The following is a 21,398-nucleotide window of genomic DNA, read 5'->3' as shown; positions in this document are numbered from 1 at the left end:
TTCTTGGTTTTTCCAGCATTAACAAACACCAAACTTCAAACATGTCAGTTAAACAATATTTGATCTATTATACTAGCCCCTCAAATAGTTCATTTCTGAAAACTACAGCAAAAGCCAATGATGTACATTCCCTTTAAGATTTAAAGCTTCAATTCACCTCTGTTTGTAATACCCCCTCAACCCCTTCCCCTCAATAATGCCATCATCACAGCGCCCTCATTGTGCAAGAATGAGACCTATTCCAATGTGACACCAGTTTCATATCGGCTTTGCACCCATTCTTGAAGAAATTATATGTACATTCTTCTTGTTAACATACATACTTGTATATGTCAGTTTACTATGTTCGACAACAAATAAACTTGTTGAAATGAATCGACATCCATAATGGTAAAATTGTTTCCAATTGTTTTCTTATTTAAGTGTGTTCATCTTGCTCATTAGATCCTGAATCTTGGATTGAATTCCTCCGAAATACTCCATGTGGAGTTTTACTGGAGGTGTGGTTCGGAGTGGCACAAGCCAGCAAACCGCTTGTTGTGGAATGTCTTTTGGACAACAAAAAGGAAACGACTAATAAAAGACTGCTAAAGTTCCCTCTGATTTAACTCTGATATTTATCCCATATCCCCCAGAAGACGAGGACCCCCCCCCCCCCCCCAGCCCTCTGCCCAAAAGTATGAGTTGACTCTCACACAAGACAATTAACAGGCAACTTACTTGTTCCCATGCAATCGTCCGATCATTTCCTTGAAATACTGAACAACTGTATTTTGTTCTTCCCAAGTTTTATCCTATTCATTTGGTTGACTCCAAGTGAAACCCATTAAAATTGCCTCGTGGTGACTCCGCCCACGTCGAAAAAGTTGTTAACATTTTTCGCGATTGCAAAATTGAAACATGCAACAGTCGCCGTCATCACTTCTATTTTGTAACCTTTGCCCCCTTTTCGTGTTCGTTCACTTGATCGAGTGCAAGCCGGTTCGTGGTCAAAATGTCGCTTCGTGTGCTGGTAGGAGTGAAAAGAGTCATCGATTATGCCGTCAAGGTAGAGACATTTCTTTTCTTTTTTGCATGATTTACTTGTATACACTGATTGCCGGGGGACTGAATGACTAGCATAGTAGCAAATTATTAAACGAATTTGTCCGGTTTCTGGGCTGTGAACATGTGTGCATGAGTCGAGTACAGACTTACGTTACGTCATGTACGTGAACTATTGACAAGGGCGCCCGCAACTCGCCCCGCATCGACTTGCATAATGAACAATATGAATTAGGCCTAGGCCTAGGTTTTTTTAATACACTTTCTACATTTGTATTTTGATGTGGTTTTGTTATTTTGTAGAGAAAGTTATAACTTAAGAAACATTTTAATTCAACACTTAACACTTTAATAAAGTGTTATGTTCAAGTTCAACTTCAATTGGATTCCATCGGATCCTGCAAATATATAGTGCAAAGAGATAAAGGAAACCTAGATTAAATTAAAGCAGGGATTTTTTGGTCCCTGAATTTTGTAAGTCGACCATGGAGTGGTCGATCAGATAACAACCGCAAACAAAGTAAACACATTCCACGCTCTAGCCTGCCAAAAACCGCAAAAACGCATGCGCGTTGCATGCGGCTTACGCCTGTTACGGAGAACTGCCATTATAAGTTTCGTTTTTCTTATGAATCTTATGAATTCTTATGAATCATTATTACATACCCAGCCAGATGTTTGTCAGAAAATTATTTTCTTATTTTTCGGGGTATTTTCAAAGGGTTCACTTTGCACTTGAAAATAAAATCAGAAAGTTACGCCAAAACAACTTTTTCTTCTAACTTTGTAATGGGTAATTAAACTCAAGATTTATGAACGGGAGTGTTTAGAACTTGATAAAATATCACTTTCTGTGAAGTTTCAGTTAAAACTTTGCTCTAGCTAGGCACTACAGGCGAAAAATGAAAGTGCGCCACGTTGGGGGCCGCGCCACATTAGGGTACATCAACAATATAATAAAATGTAACATTAGTCCGACTTTAGTGCGTGTTCTTTCAGCAAAACGAAAACAATTCTCATAGGGATGCATGTGAATTGTTTTCGTTTTGCTGAAAAGTTAAAGAACACATACCTATTTTGTGATCCGTGGAATGAACTTTATAACGGTGTGCCGTAACTTGAAACTTACATGAGTGATTTGAATGATTCTTGTAGAGTTGTACTAAAAGAAAGCTCATTGATTGGGCTTTCATATCCTAGATTTTGAAAGTGCTACAGGCAAAACTTCATTGAAAAATTGGTCCTGCCATTTGGGATGCATTTTTTTTTTTTTTTTTCCCCTCACCCTGTACAGTGGATATTAACACACTTTTTTTGCCTAGGCCCTTTTTGGCTAGGAACCATCTTCAATCCTCCAAAATCTTCCATGTTTTTGCACTTCATTTTGTTCAAATGAAGGATACCCACTGCCTCAATACTTCAAAATTCTCCAACAGCCCTGCCTCTCAAAATTCATTCATCCTCAATCCTCCAAAATCCTCCTCTTCAAACACCGTTCAGCGTCAATCTTCCAAAATCAACTGATGCTGAATGTCCATGTGCCCTCAATCCTCCACAGTCCTCCAAAATTGCATGTTGCATTCAGTTGAATGCCTCAATCCTCCAAAATCATCCAAAATCACCCTGAGGACTTTGGAGGATTGAGGAAGGTTACGGTTAACAGATTTAAACAGTTAAGTGATTTCCTTTAATTAAGCAAACCTGGCATCCTTTTGATCTTTCCAGGTTCGGGTGCGGCCTGACAAGATGGGCGTGGTCACGGACGGAGTCAAGCACAGTATGAACCCCTTTGATGAGATCGCTGTGGAGGAGGCGGTACGACTCAAGGAGAAGAAGATTGCTAAGGAGATCGTCGCCGTCAGTTGTGGCCCTGCCAAATGTCAGGTACATACACACACTAGTCAGCTAGTCTAATATCGAATTCTGATAATTCTTGTGTTCGTATGGCTGGGATGCTACAAAGTAAAAGGGAATAAACAACATTTGCAAACATCGAAAAATAAAACTACCAAGTTTTTACGAAATACCTTACTAGGATGTTGTTAAATGACAGTCTAAGGCATCCTGTAAAATTATGGCACCTGGTGTCAAGTCATTTTCAAGAAACTTGTATTTTTGTATTTCCAACGGTGGTCGGCCGATCACCGTTGGAAAAACCTAACTATTTTTCAACTACTGCTCCAAATTTACATTTTTCAGTCCAAATTTTGTTTGCTATTGGTTACATGTTCATGAACGGGTGCAGGCCAGCTAGACTGGTTCCCTTACCTTGCAATTTTCCGACAACTATAAATTGATCCATTTTATCTTTAGTGGAGTCAGGGAACCAGACTTCTTAAACATTTTTTTGTTTTTCTTGGTTTTTCAAGCATTTTCGAAACACAAAACTTCAAAACATGTCAGTTAAACAATACTTGATCTAGGCCTATTATACTAACCCCTCAAATAGTTCATTTCTGAAAATGACAGCAAAAGCCAATGATGTACATTCCCTTTAAAGCACCCTCTGTTGTATGTTGTCTAAAGCTCTGAACACGTCATAAAGGGTGAATGCTTTGTGAGAAATACCTAAGTGAGCTTTGAAGCGTCCCAGTAAAGGCTAAAGCCATCCTGTTAATCACAAAAACATATTGGCAATGTGTATTGGTATACTTGTACTTTAAGGGAAAATACAACATTTGCAAACATCAAAAAATAAAACTACCAAATCATTTTGAAATACCTTGCTGGACTGTTAGTGAATGACAGTGTAAAGCATCCTGTAAAATCATGGCACCTGGTATACTGTCATTTTCAAGAACAGTGGTATTTTTGTATCAATCTCCAACGCTGATCGGCCGATCAGCGTGGAAACAACTGGCTTTTTTTTCAAAAACTGGCCCCAATTGACCATCGCACTTGTTTGCAATCGATTACAAACCTATGAACCGGTATAAGCCAGCTAGAATGGTTCCCTGACCTTACAATTCCCCAATGTATGTAAACTGCTCTGTTTCTTCTTATATGGAGTCAGGGAACCAGACTACAGGAAAATGATCGTTTTTCTTGGTTTTTATAGCATTTTTGAACCCAAAACCTCAAAAAAGTCAGTGTAACTATATTTGCTTTATATTTCCAACCCCCCAATTCCGTCCATTTCTGAAAATTACAGCAAAAGCAAATGATGTATATTCCCTTTAAAACCGAAAACCTGGCAGTAAGAGACGAGGAAAAAAGTGTTCCTCAAATGTATTATTTTTCGCTAGCCTTGTCCATGACTGGATAAACATAAGGGGAATGTAATTTAATACAATATTTGGATTAACATTTTGGTCCAGCTGATTTGTATTAACGGGAGTCACCTTTTTACCGTGTATCTGTCTGTAACACCTTCATGTATTACAGTGAATCTCAAACCCATTATTCTCCTCTTACATCCAGGAGACACTACGTACAGCACTGGCCATGGGCGTGGACCGAGGAATCCACGTGGATATCCCTGATGCTGACTTTGAGAAGGTCCAACCGTACCACATCTCCAAGCTACTGGCCAAGCTGGCTCAGGAGGAAGGAATAGATCTACTCATCTTGGGAAAACAGGTGACTGAGCTCTAATCTTGAGCAGCTTTAAAGGGAAAATACAACATTCGCAAACATCGAAAAATAAAACTACAAAGTTGTTACGAAATACCTTACTAGTCTAAAGCATCCTGGAAAATTATGTCACCTGGTGTGAAGTCATTTTCAAGAAAATGGTACTTTTGCATGCATTTCCAACGGTGGTCGGCCGACCATCGTTGGAAAAACCTAACTATTTGTAACCACTGCTCCAAATTTACCTCTTTTTTTTTCAGTCCAAATTTTGTTTGCTAATATATTGGTTACATGTTCATGAACGGGTGCAGGCCAGCTAGACTGGTTCCCTTACATGCCTTACCTAAGTACGATTTTCAGGCATCTTTAAATTGATCCATTTCATCTTTAGTGAAGTCAAGGAACCAGACTACTCGAACATTTTTGTTTTTCTTGGTTTTTCCAGCATTTTCGAACACAAAACTTCAAACATGTCAGTGTAATAATATTTGATCTATTATACTATCCCCCAAACTTGAAAATTACAGCAAAAGCCAATGATGGACATTCCCTTTAAGTGATATACATTAAAAAAAAAAGTTAAGAATTCAATATTGAGTTTTTCTCTTCACCGCATATTTTTATAAACACTGTATACTCGGTGTTGCCCCCGAGTGATTGTAAGAAAAACCACCTGGCTTGGGTGGGACTCGAACCCACGTACTTAATAGCGCAGACGTCGTTAATACCACTCGATCCCACCCGAGTGAATTTTCTTTGCTCACAATCACTCGGGGGCAACTCGGGTATACAGTGTTTATAAAAAAAAAAATACACCGGTGAACGGCAAAACTCAATTCTGAGTTAACATCACCCCGATCCAAATTCCACCTTATGGATAATCAAGAATTTACAAGTAAACAATTTTGATTTCTGAAATTTTAGGGGAGAGTCTGAAAATGCATGTTTTGTTAAGGGCTTTCCCAGGTTTGAGGTATCATTTTTGTTTCATGCGAAGACTAGTTTTGTTTTAAAACATAAGGTTAGGTATTTACCGAAGGCTGCCAGGCGCTGCCCTAGGGCTGTGCATTGGAACCGGGTACTCGAGTAACCGACGGTTAAGGCCAAAAAAAAAAGTCTCCGGTTTCTGGTATGCGCGCGCGTCGCCGTAGCCATGCGCATTGGCAAAATGAAGAAAAAAATTTTCAATGAAAGATGATGTCTCAAAACCGCCAAACTCACTGGTTTGACTGGAATCCTGCTGCTGTACAATTTTAACGTGTTTTTAGATTGGGTTATGGTCGAGAATAAGCTTTATGTGGCCTCTCTGGACTCCCATATATAAGTTTAGTCGGGCACCATTTGCAGTCATCAGCCGACATTTGAAGCAAAAAATCGGGTAAAAAAAAAAAAAAGCCGCGTCGCTGCACCACTTTTTGGGCAAGCTCCATACCAGAAACCGGAGACTTTTTTTTTTGGCCTAATGTCAGGAACCGGTTCCAGATTATGGAATCGAGTATCCGTAACCAAGTTTGCAAATTACTTAGTATTTACTTCTCAGTCAATGAACAAGAAATTTCAAAATGAAAAACAGGATACATGGAAAAGCCAAACCAATTTCACGTTTTATGATGCTTGTGAAAGTTGCAGTTTTCACCACATAGCTAAAGAGCTCACTGTCTAGCCGTATTGCCACACCGATGTGGTGGTATTATCATGCGGACCTTAATGAACAATCTGAACTGCAACTTCCCAGATTTGAATGTTTGGCTTGGGTTTCTACCGCCCCGAATCCTCCAAAATCCTTTTTGCAAATTGGAGGAATTTGCAGGATTGAGGTTACATGGCAAAAGCGCGTTGCTGATTTCGGAGTACGCACTGTGACAAGGTCTTGGGCCGGACCTTGTGTTGTTTATGATCAGCCGTGCAAAATTTAGTCCTTGCTTATACGTGACATCCTCCGCACTGCTCCAGGATGTCTCTGCCTCTGCTTCAGCCTATTGACAGTTATAGCCGGAGGATTTTGCAGGATTCAGGCAGTGGTCACCCCTCCATGGACCATATTCAAGAAATAACGGAGGAATTTGCAGGATTGAGGCTATAAAACTATTTTTCCATGAGGCCAATTGGAGGATTTTGCAGGATTGAGGCTACATCCTAGCAAAAAGGCCGAGGGAGTTAGGGTTAACGGGTACCCGGCTACCCGTATTTTTTTTCAATCGGATACCCGGTTACTGTACTACCCGTCAATGCACTCCCCTACGCTGCCCCGTATTTATTTTTTTTATTTTTCCAACTTGTATTTACGTTAGAGCCACTTTATTATCTGTTTCCAGGCCATTGATGACGACTGTAACCAAACGGGTCAGATGACTGCGGCCCATTTGGACTGGGCTCAGGGAACCTTCGCCTCAGAAATCACAGTAGACGATGGGCGTTTAAAGGTATGCTGAGCTTAAATATTGAGGACAATTAAGCCCGGGTCATACTCAAGTTGTGACGTCGTGGCAAGTATTCGCGCTGCGAATTCATAAAAGTTGAACATATTTCAACTTGGACGAATTTTGCAGCGAACGTGCCATGACGTCAAATTCGCTTCGCATTCGCATGAATTATGAACCGGGCTTTACAATGTAAATTTTCAGGCTGAACCAAGAAAACGTGCCGGTTGATTTCAATGTCTTGTGTTTTCTTCTTTTGGAAGGTTCTTCGTGAGGTGGACGGGGGTCTTGAAACGATAAAAGTCAAGATGCCTGCAGTTGTGACGGCTGACTTGAGACTTAACGAACCCAGATATGCAACACTTCCCAATATTATGGTGAGTAGGCTTGGCCATGTATGTCATAACTCATAATGACCATATCAATTTTTCTTCATGTCAACATATCAATCTACATATCCACATTTGTTTTATACAGGTTTACGAATCCACAAATCTTTTTCTCATTCTAAAATTGAATATATACAAGGCATGCAGTGTTTTCTTGGATCGGCTGATTTCCTCTCTTTTTTTTAGTTCTCACTTTAATACGGCATTAAAAATTGAAGAAAAGAGTACAAAATCTTGTAAAGCTCTGAAATTTCCTCCGTTTTTGTTATTTCCCAGAAGTATATCTATACACAAGTACATGTCTGTTTAGCTTAGTGGATGTTACACTTTTTGAGAAAACTGAAAACCATGCGCAACTTTTTGCTCACGAAACACAATTTCGTCCATAGCACACTGTTTATTTCCAAAAATCAGTCAATTGGCTGATCTTTGGAAATCCCTTACATTTCTTGACTTCTTCTAAACGACAGCAAGCTAGACGGACAATTTCACAGGTTGTTTAGTACCAGTACAATCTGTAATTCAAATAAGCTTTTCATAATAATTTGGTTGGTTACTTTTGGGGTAAAAGTAAGTGATCCATTATGCCTTTAACTTTTCGATTTTTGCTTTCTTGTTGTTCATATTGTAGAAAGCTAAGAAGAAGCCCATAGCCAAGAAGACAGCAGCTGACTTGGGAGTTGACCTCGCTCCAAGAATTGAGATCCTCAGCGTCAACGACCCACCGGTCAGAGAAGCCGGTCAGAAGGTGGAATCGGTAGAAGATCTGGTGACCAAACTCAAGGATGCGGGCGTTATTTAACCCTCACAGAAGGTGAAGAGAAGTCTGTTGAAAAAATTTGCACCCATGAGTAAGTTCAGGCGAGGACCCTTTACTAGTCGACTTGTGGTTGGTTTGTGGCTAGCCCAGGTTGGAAGACGTCTTCATTGCATTACGAATGACGTCCAGGGTATAAATTGTACCACCATAGCAAAAAAAATTATAACACATTTTTTTCATATTTTTACCTGACGGAGGAAGCTGAAATTTCACTTACATATTTCTTGTGTCAAGAATTGTGCCTGCGCTGGGTTTAGAAAAGGCAAATATGTCCGTGGGCGGCGTGTTTACCAAAAATTAACTGCAAGTTCTACGTTTTCATTGAAAACATTTTCAACTCCCCGCGTGAAGACGTACACACGCGTGCCGTTTTCTGCTGCTTGCTGCCGTGGCTGCAGCGTGCTATGTGTGCATATGCGCATGCGCGCGCGTAATCTTCACACGGGGAGTTCGTACTGAAAATATTTTCAACGAAAGTGTGGGATTGCGGTTTATTTTTTAGTAAACATGCCACCCGCGGACATATTTGCCTTTTCTAAACCCAGCGCGTGCACAATTCTGGACACAAGGAATATGTAAGCGAAATTTCAGCTTCCTCCGTCAGGTAAAAATATGCAAAAAATATGTTATAATTTTTATCGCTGTGGCAGGAGATATTCATACCCTGGACTCTGTTGCGTGTACACAACGAAGTCCAACCTGGGTTGGTTTGTGGCGTAACTTGTACAACTGCATAGCAATGTGCCAACATCTCTAGTCAAACAATGGTCAAACCGTCATCATGAAACTTCTGGGTCTGGTTCTGGCATTATGATGTAACAAGGTAGCCATTAACCCTAACTCCTTAGGCCTTTTTGCTAGGGTGTAGCCTCAAACCTGCAAAATCCTCCAATTGGCCTCATGGAAAATATGGCATATAGCCTCAATCCTGCAAATTCCTCCATTATTTCTCGAATATGGTCCGTGAAGGGGTGTCCACTGCCTGAATCCTGCAAAATCCTGCGGCAGTGATTGTCAATATGTTGAGGCTTGGCCAGTGACATCCTGGAGCAGTACGGAGGATTTCAAGCATAATGCAGGCCTATATTTATGCATGGCTGAGCAAAAACAACACAAGGCCCGGCCCAAGACCTGGACAAAGTGCTTACTACGAAATCAGTAATGCACTTTTGCCATGTAACCTCAATCCTCCAAATTCCTCCACTTTGGCAAAGAGGATTTTGAAGGATTCAGGGCAGTTAGGGTTAATGCAGCCTGGTTCTAAAAAGTTGACTAGAGTAGTCCATCCATCCGTGGTTCGAGTGAATCTAGTATTTGCCCAAGACAAAGGGTAGTGAGGCTCATAGCCTCACTTACTAAGGTGTAGTGTGACTACCCTATCCTGGGATCTTCTTTAGGAGGATCCCGAAACCAAAAAATTAGTATTGGCCCAGACGTCAGTGATCAAAAGCGATGGTTGGGAAAAAAATCACTCGGTTGGGACTCGAACCCACGACCTCCTGCTTTCTGGTGCAGACGTCTATCACTCGACCACTGAGCTTATGTGATCGGTTGGCTGGTTCGAATCTGATGTACATAGCAGCGGGTACTGCATGAAGTATTCATAAGATGGAAATTTTGGGTCGGGGTAATGTAAATCAAATTATGGTTTGCCCTTCACCAACTTATAGGTCGTTGCATTGTTGCGTAGCGCCCTTGCATAATTGGTTTTGACTTTCTCTCGCTAACGTCTTGGTCATTGTGAAGCAATGGGGGCAACCTTTCATGTAAATAAGACCATCTGTATCAATTCGAACAAACACAGTTCTTTTTTCATAGCTTCATGCCTGATCACCGCAGTATAGTGCGTACATGTATGTTTATAACACCTCGGGTGAGCCATTGAACCCTTTCTCGGTCACTGATTGGTTCCCTAGGCAAGTCTAGGGGAAAATAAAGAAAAAGTTAAACTGCTCAAATGTAATGGCCAAGACATAAGTGCAAGTATAGGCCCGCCGGTCTAAGTTTTGTGCAATTAGTGGTGGCTCCATTCACCGTTCACTGTCGGTCACTAGCATTTTGGGCCACGACTCGAGTGAAGCTATCAAACCATGGTTAACCATAATCCCATAATCCTCGCCTGAACTTGCTTTGTGTCATCACAAGACCTCCAGTCTCAAGACAAGTCACATGGAGGCCAAGTGTCGGGAGACAAATACGTGCCCTTTTCAAGAAATTTCCCCCCCCCCCCCACCTAATAAAAATGACCTTGCTATGCCCCTGCACACTGTATTCAGATTTATGCCTTATGGCAAACGTCCCATGAAAATTGGGGGACGAACAACATTGGGCCAGATAGATAGCTCAGATAATTTATTGTCTTCTACATTGTTCCAGAAATTACAGGTTTTATTTTTGCTCTTGTCAATTTTGTTTTCTTCAACCAAAATATGTGTTTTAGAAAGGAGTTGTTGTAGAAATGAAGGTTTTTCTTGGTTGTGCTCGCATGCTTAACACATTTTTTTGTATCCAATTTTATGTGTCATTTGCAGAATTGCAGTCATCATTGAGGCAACATGTGCATGTATTCAACAGTATGGAAGGCTCCAGGCAACAAACTTTGGATGTTTGTTTTTTGGAAACACATCACATGACAAGTTAAGATCCATTTCTTTTCTATGGTGAAACAAAAATCATTACTCCTGGAGAATTAAGAGTGCCTAAAACTGGGAACCTTTGAAAGTTCCATCAAGAACTTTGTTTGTTCTCATCGGGAACATGAAAGTGTGTGATATTGTTCCCACAACAGCCAGATAAGCAGAATAGCAGATGAGTAATGTTGCATTCTTTCTTAAATTCTGACAACCGATTCGATTCTGTGAGACTGCAAATGTGATTTTAGAGATTGGAAATTTTACTTACTTCTCCCAAAGATAAAATTATATCCCTTTTAATACGCAGTCCATATTTACCCAAAAAATTACTTTTACAATCAGGGACTTCCATGGTGTTTTATTATTAGACTTTTTACCAAAAGGATAATGCGCTGTATTTTGTGTAAATACTATACATGCTGTGTTTGTTTTTCGATTGTTTACTGGGACAAAATGTTGTTTAAAGAGCAAAACGTGTTGATTTTAAATTTGAAGAATTTTGAGTATTAAGAGAGCGACGTGATTTATATTTTCAGATAATCCTCCAACACAGATCTATTTGTAATGGCTATAACCTGGTAAATGTTGTTTCCCGATTTGCATAAGCATCAAATTTGTTTTGAAATGTTAGATCTCACAACTGCATGTGCCAACTGCCCTATCCAAGACTACTAGTGACGCCAAATTTCTTTGAACTGTCATTGGACGGATTTTGTTCACTTGGCCACCCAGCGTCAGTACTTTCGTGCGCACATGAATGTGTGAACATAAAGGAGAAATTGCTAAGCGTAACCAAACACACATGCCCGTAATTTGCCCCAATCGACTGCATAGTGCCGGAACAAGGTGGGGGTCATTCAAATAGCCCGCATGCTCCCGTGCATACAAGCACTGTGCGATCGATATTCCCTGGTGTTCCTTGCGGGCAATGTAGCATTGTCACGCCGCAATTTCCAGTTGCGTAATCTTTTAAATTTTCAACTCTCTAACTGCATAATTTTTCATAAACTGTTGTCAATCTTGGACAATTTACAGTCTTTGGTAGCAAACAGGTTATCCAAAAGTTAGCTAACAAAATTCCCCAAAAGTCTATAAATGACGCCATCATAAGACGATCAGATTCAAAATTATGACCCCTCCAATGAGTGTTGACTTTCTTTTTTTGACGGTGTTTATTTCAAATGTACGTACATTTGATATGGGACCTGAATGTACCCACAATGCTTTGCAGCATTTGTGTTTCCTTCACAAGTTGTTGTGAATGGTATTCACCGGCAACCTTAGATAGGGCAGCGGGACGAATGAAATGAAGGGAGTGCATGGTCAGGGACTGTAGGTAGTTTGTCAAAAGAGGGCGCTGTTTCTACAGTGTTGTATAGGATAGGAAACCAAGCATGTGACTGCACACAAGGCCCCGTTAATGTTGAAGCATCGTGCTAGCTATTGTGCAAAGCTACTGCCCCATGAGGGATTATCTGAACAATAGCTAGCACAATGCTTTCCCCATTGAGGGGGGCCACTGTGATAGAATTGACAGCGTGCCCAGATTGGTTTGTTGGGACAGGAATGTCATGTATGGGACACCTTAGTTATGATTCTCTCGTGTGGACAAGGACAATGCAATAAAATGTAATTACACAATTGAGACAAAATCGTTCAGAACTTGTTTTGTTCTTTAATGTGTGCTTTTTGCATTAAATCTTTTTACATTAAATACATTCAGTATCAGCTTCCCCTTTCCGTTGGAGACAAAAATCAATATATACATTTGTTCTCGAGTGTGGAATTGCCAAAAGTGCATAAAAACAATTCATCCTGTTTTGTGGTTTTTGTTCTTGTGTGGAGACCTTTAAATAAACTTTGTACCTCATGTGCCATATCTGTCATGACCTTTAGACATCAGTTTCATAAATATAGAAAATTCTGACAAAGCGTTTAATGATAGGAAAATAAGTTAATTTGATCGATATTCTGGAATAAGACATCTTTGCATGATTCTAAATATTATCTACATAAGGCCAAAAAAAAAAAAATTCAGTCTCTGGTCAGACCAAAGTTCCGGAATCGACGCGGCTTTTTTTTTTTTTTTTTTCAAGCTTGGATTGTACAGACAAGGTGGGGTACTATTTTGCTTTTTTGGTGTCCTCATGTACATTGGTGTCCTCCATAATTTGCCTTGGTGCTCTCGATCATTTGCTTTGGTGAAATTTCCCATTCCTTGGTGCTCTTTGGTAAAAAAAAAATTGAGGAGGTGCGGCAATAGAGGGCGCTGTTGGAGCTACAGCGGAACATTTTTGAAAAAAAAAAAAAAACGCACATGATTAAAATCGACACACGCGCTGACCAGAGACCGACTTATTTTTTTTTTTGGCCTAACAAGACGACGACATTTCTTCAATGCCTGTAATGCTTTGGGCTATTGCAATGTGGTTAAAGGTCAGTCATTGCAAAAATGTTGAAAAGACATGATTCTGGGACTGAGAAACATTTCCAATTTTGTAAGGAAATATTCCTGACTCTCCATAGACTTTGTACACAACCGCTGGAGTGGCATCATGTTGTAACATTCTTTCCGTCACCCAATTTAATGCATAATTTATAAGATCATTTGCATTCACCCCAAAAGTAACCTACCAAATTATTATCAAAGAGCTAACGATCGTACTCGTCGGACTTGCCGTCATTTAAAACAAATCAAGAAATGTAGATAATTTTCAACGATCAGTCAATTGACCGATTTTCGGAATAAAGAGTTGGGCCTATATTAACTCTAACAGAACTCGACCCATCAAACCCCAACGGCATGTTTTGTTGGAATCTGTCAGGATGGGTACAGTGCCCCTAAACTGACAGTCTTTTACATTGGGTTGGCACACCTCCAGAAACAAAGCCTGACATATTGTGTGCAGTTTCCCATATGCTGTTGGAACTTGCCAGGATATGGTTCCTAATAAATCATGCCAGGAAGTTAGGATTAACAAATTCCTGTTTCGTGATCAAAAGGTTGTGCATGGTTTTTCACTGTTTTCTCGAAAAGTGTAGCATCCACTGAGTTGAAACTTCAACAGATTAGTTTTTGAACTTTCATCTTTGGATTTGGAGTGGGGTTACTGGAACAAAAAAAATGCATGAAAAGCAAATGATCCTATAGGCCCCTATGCCTGTAAGTTGTCAAAGTACATGCACACCACAATTTAAGAACGTGTGCGTGGCATGCGCATGAGTTCTGCACCACTACAGACATGTCGATCATTGGAATAGCCTATATATCCAGCGGGTTGAGACCGAATGCTAGTAGTTTCTCTTTCTCTACAGCGTGGATATGAGTAGCCTCTGCCTCCCATCGTTTCTTGGCTGTGTCCAGCTTCAGAACCAGGTTATCTAGGGCTTCCTAACAAAAATGAATTGACAAAAAGACGAAAGAAAAAATTGGTTAATAATTCCGATCAAACTGTTCTTGCATCTTGGCGACCAAGCAACAGAAGGACCCAGAAAAATGATATTATTGGTTGGGGTTTGGGGTGGGGGGGGGGGGGGGGGGCGGGGGGGGGGGGCAATCGTATGTTTTAAGGACCTAATAAATTCAATATAACAACTTCCATTATCCAATGTATCACCCTTAAGAGCCCTGCCTGTTACTTCCTGTAATGCCCCAAACTGCCTGAGCACTCAATGGTTTTAAGGATCCATCAGGGCACATAGTGTAATACAACCTGGTCTAATCAAAGTATTTTGGGAATTTTCAGCAAAATGTGCAGTTTTCAAAAAATTGAAAATGAACTTGCCCAAAAGCACAAGAAATTGCCCAAAATGGGGAAAAAAATTCTCGCACATTTTCTGTGGGGCTAAACGGAGATGGGATGGTGGCTTAACCCTACATCAAGGTTTTAGCTGGTCCCAGTGTACTTTTTGCACCTGACTGACTTAATGACTGACTTGGCTGACTGACTCCCCCACAACTGTCACTTTTAAATTAGACTTGCTTAAATCTCATATTGGCCAATAAAGTTGAAATAGGATCACCCTGCAATGCCAATGAATAGCGTAAATCCCGCCTATTGTGTAGACTAAGCACCGTCGACAACAGAATTTTCAATAATCAATATATTTATCGGAAATTCAATATCGAGAAAATTCTATATATCGATTATCCCATGTAAAAAATAAAGACCATCAAGATAACTCTTTGATAAAAAAAAAACAACCAAAAACCCAACAAATCTTAAGTCCCCATTTTCCACGGCTTTCTCTGGAGCATATTGCTCCAAAACTTTTTTAAACAAATCTAAGCAACGAGAGTTTGTCCAGAACGAGCGTTTTTAAAAAACACTTTTACATTGGGGGAGACCGCGAATTCCAGCGAACGCAGAGCACAAAGCGTCGCCGCTTGGCATTTCACGATGTTTTTATTTTGAGTCACAAGCACAAGTTGACGCTGACTTTTATTTCATTATACAGCAAACGAAAAACACAAAGTAAATCACAAACGGGAGATTTATTTTGACGATAATCTGACGCATTTTCGATATGCTTCCTCATTATTGAAAACTTTGACATTTCGATATGATTAAAAATTGCTATCGGTGATATAGATATCAAAATAAAATCGAATAATCGAGTAACATATCTCTATCTACGGTGCTTAGTGAAGACCACTCACATGACAAGATTTCCAGTGAATAGCCACACTGAATCTATTGCGAACACCCTGGGACCAGCTCTAATCATGGAGAGTAGTTTTCATGTTGGATGCAAGTAATCAGTTACTACTTACGTGCAGCATGTTCTCATATGACAACTCCATGTTTCTTATCTTTTCCTCCAGCTCCCCTATCGTTTCATCTTTCTGCTGGGTCATTTGTTCCTTCTGCTCCTTGGTGGATTTCAGTTCTTGTTCGGTCTTGGCTATCATGAGGGGAAAAAAAGAACAAAACAGTGCTTAGACATTTTTTGGTCAGTTTGGGGCAGTTCGGGGTCTAACGGGCAGGTGAATGGTACAGACCAAAGCCCAATTTACGCGTGACAGTGTCGCGCATTTTTATAAATATGCACAAATGAATGAGTGATAAGACGCACGACTTAGTCGCGTCAATGTAAACACTCTCAGTGATGTATTCGTATTTTTAAAAAACTCACGACCAAGTTGTGTACCTGTATGTGAAAATTGGCTTTAAGGTCGAGGATCCATGTCTCTGTCATTCGCACTGCGTTATGCGTAAAAATCAGCTGTGTGAAAATCAACACGTATACGTCCTAGTAGTATTGCGCACTGCGTCATCGGTTGAAATTTTATACGCTCCAGGTACAGCGATTGTGCACTTTGCCAAAGCTAATCCACATTTGATTCTGACTTGATTTTTCTACTTGTAAATCTGCTCCGCGCTCTCTGTTTGAGCTTTTAGGTCCATCAAGTGTTACATTCGCTTGGACTCTCAGAATACACATAACAGACATGCAAACTGGCATAAAATGCACAATGTAATATTCATGCATATCGAAAATGGACACATAGTTTTCAGGGTTAGACTACTGGGTAAAATACGCAGGAACTATGAGCTTACATCTGCGCAATGCTCATTTTGAGGCTATGATATGATCAAGACTATGCCCGGCATACCTAGCTGTGCTTTGGTCTTTGCTAAGTCAGCCTCCAAGTGATGCACTCGTACGCCCATCTCTGTCTGCATGGTCTTATACTGGCGCGTCATGTCTGTAGGGGAAAAAAACAACAAACCATGATACTGTTCTTGTGTGATAGGTCTAGTTGGTTTAATCCTAAAAGGTGCGGAGCCAGGTTGGATCAAAAGGGGGGTTAAGCAGCCGGGGAGGGGGGTGTTTAGTAATCATTTGCTGTCTTTTTCCACATGTTTTTCCCCCCTATTTTTGCGGCCCAAGAGGGGAAGTTAAGACCCCCCCCCCTCCCTTAAATCCCCTACTGCCTAGCTGCATCCAGGGACAGTAACATTTCCAGAATCAGCCATAAATACAGCGCGTACAAAACAAGATAATCCCAAAGTAAAAGATTACTACATGTAAGTTCAAATTATGAAATTCAACACCGTCAGTGAGGTTGCATCTGAAGGGTAATTTACCAGCTTTCTACAGGGGCGGATCCAGGCTTAGATCAAGGGGGGGGGGGGGGGTGTTAGCTGCCAAGTGGGGTATAGCAGGCATGTGCTGTGTTTTTCTGTATGTTTTTCCTATTTTTTTGCAGTCCAAGAGTGGGGGTTAAGACCCTCATACATCCTCGACTGTTCTATTGATACCTCTAAGTTGAGATCTTTGAAGAATTAATAATCCAATCCCGACTGACCTGACGTGACATCTCTCTGGTCTTCCTTCTGCTGGTCCAGATCCTCCTGAGCAATCTTCATCCTCAGCTTCCATTCCTCACTGTGGGCGTCGGACCGTCGCGCTAACTGCTTCCTAATCGCTGAAAGAAAAACAATGTTCGGAAATGATCACAATCACTAAATTGGCTTCCTTCTGAAAACTGGTCCCCATCGTTACGGGAAGAACCTGTAAGCATGCAAACAGGCGGAAATTCCTTGCTAATCAGATTCGAACCAGCCAACCGATCCTGTTAGCTCGGTGGTCGAGTGGTAAGACGTCTGCACTAGAAAGCAGGAGGTCGTGGGTTCGAGTCCCACCCGAGTGATTTTTTCCAACTTTCACTCGGGAGGTAACACACTGAGTATACAGTGTTTAAAAATGTTGTTGAAGGGCAAAACCTAATTTGAATTCCTTGCTAACCTGTGAAATATGCTATTTTCTGCAATATGTAGTGGGCATTCTTTGCTTACAGAGAGCAAAGCCATGAAATTGGGTTCAAGCCCATGGTTCTGATAACCTCTAAAAGCACTTACATAGCACTTTATACCAAAGGTCTCAAAGCACTTCACAGTTACAACCCCTGTTCATCAGGCCATCAGACCGCTTTTTTGTGGTTTTTTTTTTCAGCAGCCGAGATCAGCGCATTCTGGTCTCTACCTTCACAGGTACCCATTTATACTCCTGGGTTGAGAGAGGCAATTGTAGTAAAGTGTCTTGCCCAAGAACACAAGCACCATGTTTCCCGTCAGGGTTGGAACCCACATACCATTGGACCACAAGGAAAGATTTCCATATACGAAGTTCACTAATTTTCCTCTGTATTGACTAACAAGCCCCCAGATAGCAATTTCATGTCATCAAAGTCAATTTGAGCAGTGAGAAAATACAAGCATTTTCTTAGAAAACACTTAGAATTTTTCAGTCCAATCTCATAGGGTTTGTACACAGGGTGTTGAGTGAACTTCGTATATGGAAATCTTTCCGACCACAACGCTACACTTAGGATCACCATTCCGTTCTTAAACAGTTTTATATAGTGCAGAAATTCGGTGTTCAGCCTATGAGCAAGGAATCTTTTGACGCATGCACACAACACAAGGCAATTTTTTTTGCCAACCTCCGAAATAGCACCAACTGTCTTACAGAATTTTTTGCTGCATTTACCAAAGGCTCTTTCTCACCTAAATGGTCCTTAAGAGCTTCAATTTCATTCATAGTCTTCTTATACTTGTCCTCGATTGTAAGTTCAGCATCTGTTCAAGAGAAATTAAAAAAAAAAAGGCTGTAAGTATAAAGTTAGGAAACACTTGTATTCTTCAACCATCGACACGATTGGGAACTGAAACTCTGATAAATGAGGAAAAAAATGGATATTGGGATAAACATGATAAAAGTAATGTGGTTATAACTTATAAGAAGCCCCAAGAATCATTTAAAATAAAAAAAGCCGTGCATATTTGACCCTGAATTGGTCCCCGTTTCTTTAGCCCTTTTTAAAGCTATTTTACCGGCATGGCACTGAACACATGGGCAGTCAGTGTTTTTGGGGACTTAGAATTTTTACCGTGACGAATTCCGTCTTGTTCCAGCTTTCTTTGTCATTGTGATTTCCTATTAACGAGATGGGAATCAGACTTAATGCCATTTCAGTCTGGTTGGGGTTGCAATTTAATATTCTGTGGTGTAGGCCTACTTGTGTACGTGTGCATGAGGGCGCTCTACTGACAGTTTTATGACTTGAACATGTTGAAGAACAAAAATGCGTGATCGGTTCAAGCTTTTTTAATTTTATAAACAATTCATTAAAAAATATCCCAACTCAAGTAATTGGTGTACAGTGTATGTACCGTGTCTATAGCATCGATAAAAAGTTGTGGCTATACATGTTGAAGTTGATTGGGCTTTGAATTTGATGTAATTAATTTGAGGGCCTGTTGTAAAAAATATATTACATGTAATATGATGTATATATTTTTCCTAATTGTGTAAAAACAATTAATTTGGTAATCCTTACTTTTAGGACCCCTTTCCTATATAAGGTTAAAAGACTCACCAAAACAGCGGACTATGACACTCAAAAGTGACATTCTGATATTTATTGACACATTTGAACATTTGGCAATGACACCTCTTGAATATCAGCAGGTTTAATTTTGTAGAAAGAGGGCAGGGTTTTGATTTATGAGGGTTAAAGACGACGATGACAAACAGAAAATAAATTTAAAAAGCAAGATGGCGAACTGCAAAAAAAGGTAGGAAAGTCACATTTTCTTTGAAAGTGCTTTCAAAATTATAACTAACATGAGTTTGTGTGAAGAAAAAAGACTTCTTTAGCCTGCAAAAGTCACTTTGGTACTGGACAGTCATCTGCAAAAGTCAGTTTTGAACAGAACTCGTACAAAATAGAGGTGTCCTAAAAGTAAGGATTACCATTAATTCCACATATGTGATGTTATTTCTGTTTATACAACACCTGAATAAATTCCCGTCATCTGATTGGTGAATTGTAGATCACGTGACATATTATTATTCGGTATAATGCACGGTCCGACCATGCGGTATACCCATGCGTTATACCGTTTCACTTTGCGCTTGTTCCATGACGCGGTATTTGCGTGCAAAATGCATGCTGGTGTGCGCTTTCAGCGTAGCGCGTATTGTTCCAAAGAGCCAGCGCTACAGCGTTGGGTTCAAACATTTTCGTGAAGGGGTAGTTCAGCATCTTTAAAATCAAAATAAATTATAATTTATAATTTACCAATCAAATGACGAGAATTTATTCAGGTTTTGTATAAAACAAATAACGAATGTTTTACGTTCGTGCGATGGAAAGAATAATTTCATTCGGTGACAGATTGAATGTTCTATTCCACTCGGCTTCGCCTCGTGGAATAGAACATTCAATCTGTCACCTCATGAAATTATTCTTACCATCGCACTCACAAACATTCGTTATTTGTATACTAACATATCGAGACAGTTAACATTACATCATAGTTTGTAAATAACAACACAGCTTGTACTGTGTACAATCATGTTCCTTCCTCCATGGTACAATCATGGAGGTAGAATTAGATGGTACAAACTACAATGTATCGCGAAATGTTGGCCATTTATCATTTTGACCTCCGTAGTGCTGCCAGCCGCGGCGGTGCGGCCTGGTGCACATTTTCCTCCGAAGCCGTCCACTTCACAAATCCATTATTTTTCATAAATGACAACTTACCGTTCTTCTTCTTCTTCTTCCCCTTCTTTCCTTTCCCCTTTCCTTTCTTCTTCGGTGGCATTTCTGAGAACTTTCACAGTTGGAGAATTTCACACACAACTTCTGCCGACCATTCCACCTGCTGCAGCGTCGCGTACGTCTATGGTAACAGGTTGAAGCACAACTGCGCGTGCGCAGTTCAATCAACAAGCCAAAAAGTCGACCGGTCCGAGATGAGTATTTTGTGGCTACGGTTGCTGATCTTGCTGTTCACATTCTACGGGGAAATAGTCGTTAGCCGTATACTTCAGTCCAACACTGGACTGGAAGTCCGCTTAAACGAATAAATGAAAGTGCGCCCTCAATATAATTCATACATTTGCGTGTTGTACTCTTTTTTTTGGGGGGGGGGGGGGTGGATTTTCTTCGCCTTTTTTTTTGTACGCGAGACCGGGGCCGGGGGTGGTACACATTACAGATCCAATCAGCACATTCAATGGCACATCGACTTCCATTTGTTTGTTCTTTTTCCCCCTTTTCTGAAATTGGAATATCACCAACAAGTGGGAATACAAAAAAAAGATAACAGATAAAAGTTAAAACAACAAATAGTTGCGCGGATATTTTTTTGGTATTTAAATGGGTTTTTTTTTTCTCTCAATAGGTTCCTTGCAAGGTTTTGCCATTGTCACATTGATATTGCAACCATTCACATATGATTTAAAGGAAGTATGCACGACATTGCACTATTTACATCCGAAACAACAAAATGAAAATCTGAGTTGGTCCTGGATCCGGGTTGTTGTATGTCAGGATAATAATGGAGTTTTACTTTGTACCTTGACCTGCGGTAGTTCAACGTGACTACCTGCAATGGCCTGCGGTACAAACTCTGCTGTTGATCTTTACTCGACCTCGTATCACGAACACTTATCCGGATTCTTTTGTCTTTTATCAGGATCTTTTTTTCCCGGCGTGATA

General features: G+C 40.4%; 2 protein-coding genes across 2 annotated transcripts; one reads left to right on the top strand and one right to left on the bottom strand.

Moving 5' to 3' along the window:
• The first annotated feature begins 910 nt into the window (after positions 1-910).
• On the top strand, positions 911-12,544 carry LOC119736314 (electron transfer flavoprotein subunit beta-like). Its single transcript, XM_038210360.1, has 7 exons — positions 911-1,048; positions 2,770-2,928; positions 4,465-4,623; positions 6,933-7,040; positions 7,301-7,414; positions 8,058-8,240; positions 10,778-12,544. The coding sequence occupies exons 1-6, from the start codon at positions 995-997 to the stop codon at positions 8,226-8,228; spliced, it is 765 nt and encodes a 254-aa protein (XP_038066288.1). The 5' UTR covers positions 911-994; the 3' UTR covers positions 8,229-8,240; positions 10,778-12,544.
• A 1,249-nt stretch (positions 12,545-13,793) lies between these two features.
• On the bottom strand, positions 13,794-20,602 carry LOC119736315 (coiled-coil domain-containing protein 153-like). The gene is made up of 6 exons (XM_038210362.1): positions 20,439-20,602; positions 18,394-18,465; positions 17,193-17,312; positions 16,497-16,589; positions 15,654-15,784; positions 13,794-14,270 (listed from the first exon to the last, which is right to left on the bottom strand). The coding sequence occupies exons 1-6, from the start codon at positions 20,497-20,499 to the stop codon at positions 14,142-14,144; spliced, it is 606 nt and encodes a 201-aa protein (XP_038066290.1). The 5' UTR covers positions 20,500-20,602; the 3' UTR covers positions 13,794-14,141.
• Positions 20,603-21,398: the final 796 nt, after the last annotated feature.

This window comes from Patiria miniata, unplaced genomic scaffold (genome assembly GCF_015706575.1).
Source record: "Patiria miniata isolate m_02_andy unplaced genomic scaffold, ASM1570657v1 HiC_scaffold_29, whole genome shotgun sequence".
NCBI classification, from domain to species: Eukaryota; Metazoa; Echinodermata; class Asteroidea; order Valvatida; family Asterinidae; genus Patiria; species Patiria miniata.
Note: the sequence above shows the minus strand (reverse complement) of the source record. Positions and strands in the feature narration are given on the sequence as shown.

Excerpts from the sequence above, each read along its gene's own strand:
- LOC119736314 (XM_038210360.1), top strand. The coding sequence starts at position 995 with ATGTCGCTTCGTGTGCTGGTAGGAGTGAAAAGAGTCATCGATTATGCC. Across the intron at positions 2,929-4,464 it reads GTGGCCCTGCCAAATGTCAG|GAGACACTACGTACAGCACT; the intron begins GTACATACACAC and ends TCTTACATCCAG. Across the intron at positions 7,041-7,300 it reads TAGACGATGGGCGTTTAAAG|GTTCTTCGTGAGGTGGACGG; the intron begins GTATGCTGAGCT and ends TTCTTTTGGAAG.
- LOC119736315 (XM_038210362.1), bottom strand. The coding sequence starts at position 20,499 with ATGCCACCGAAGAAGAAAGGAAAGGGGAAAGGAAAGAAGGGGAAGAAG. Across the intron at positions 17,313-18,393 it reads AGCTCTTAAGGACCATTTAG|CGATTAGGAAGCAGTTAGCG; the intron begins GTGAGAAAGAGC and ends TTTTTCTTTCAG. Across the intron at positions 16,590-17,192 it reads CCAGAGAGATGTCACGTCAG|ACATGACGCGCCAGTATAAG; the intron begins GTCAGTCGGGAT and ends TTTCCCCTACAG.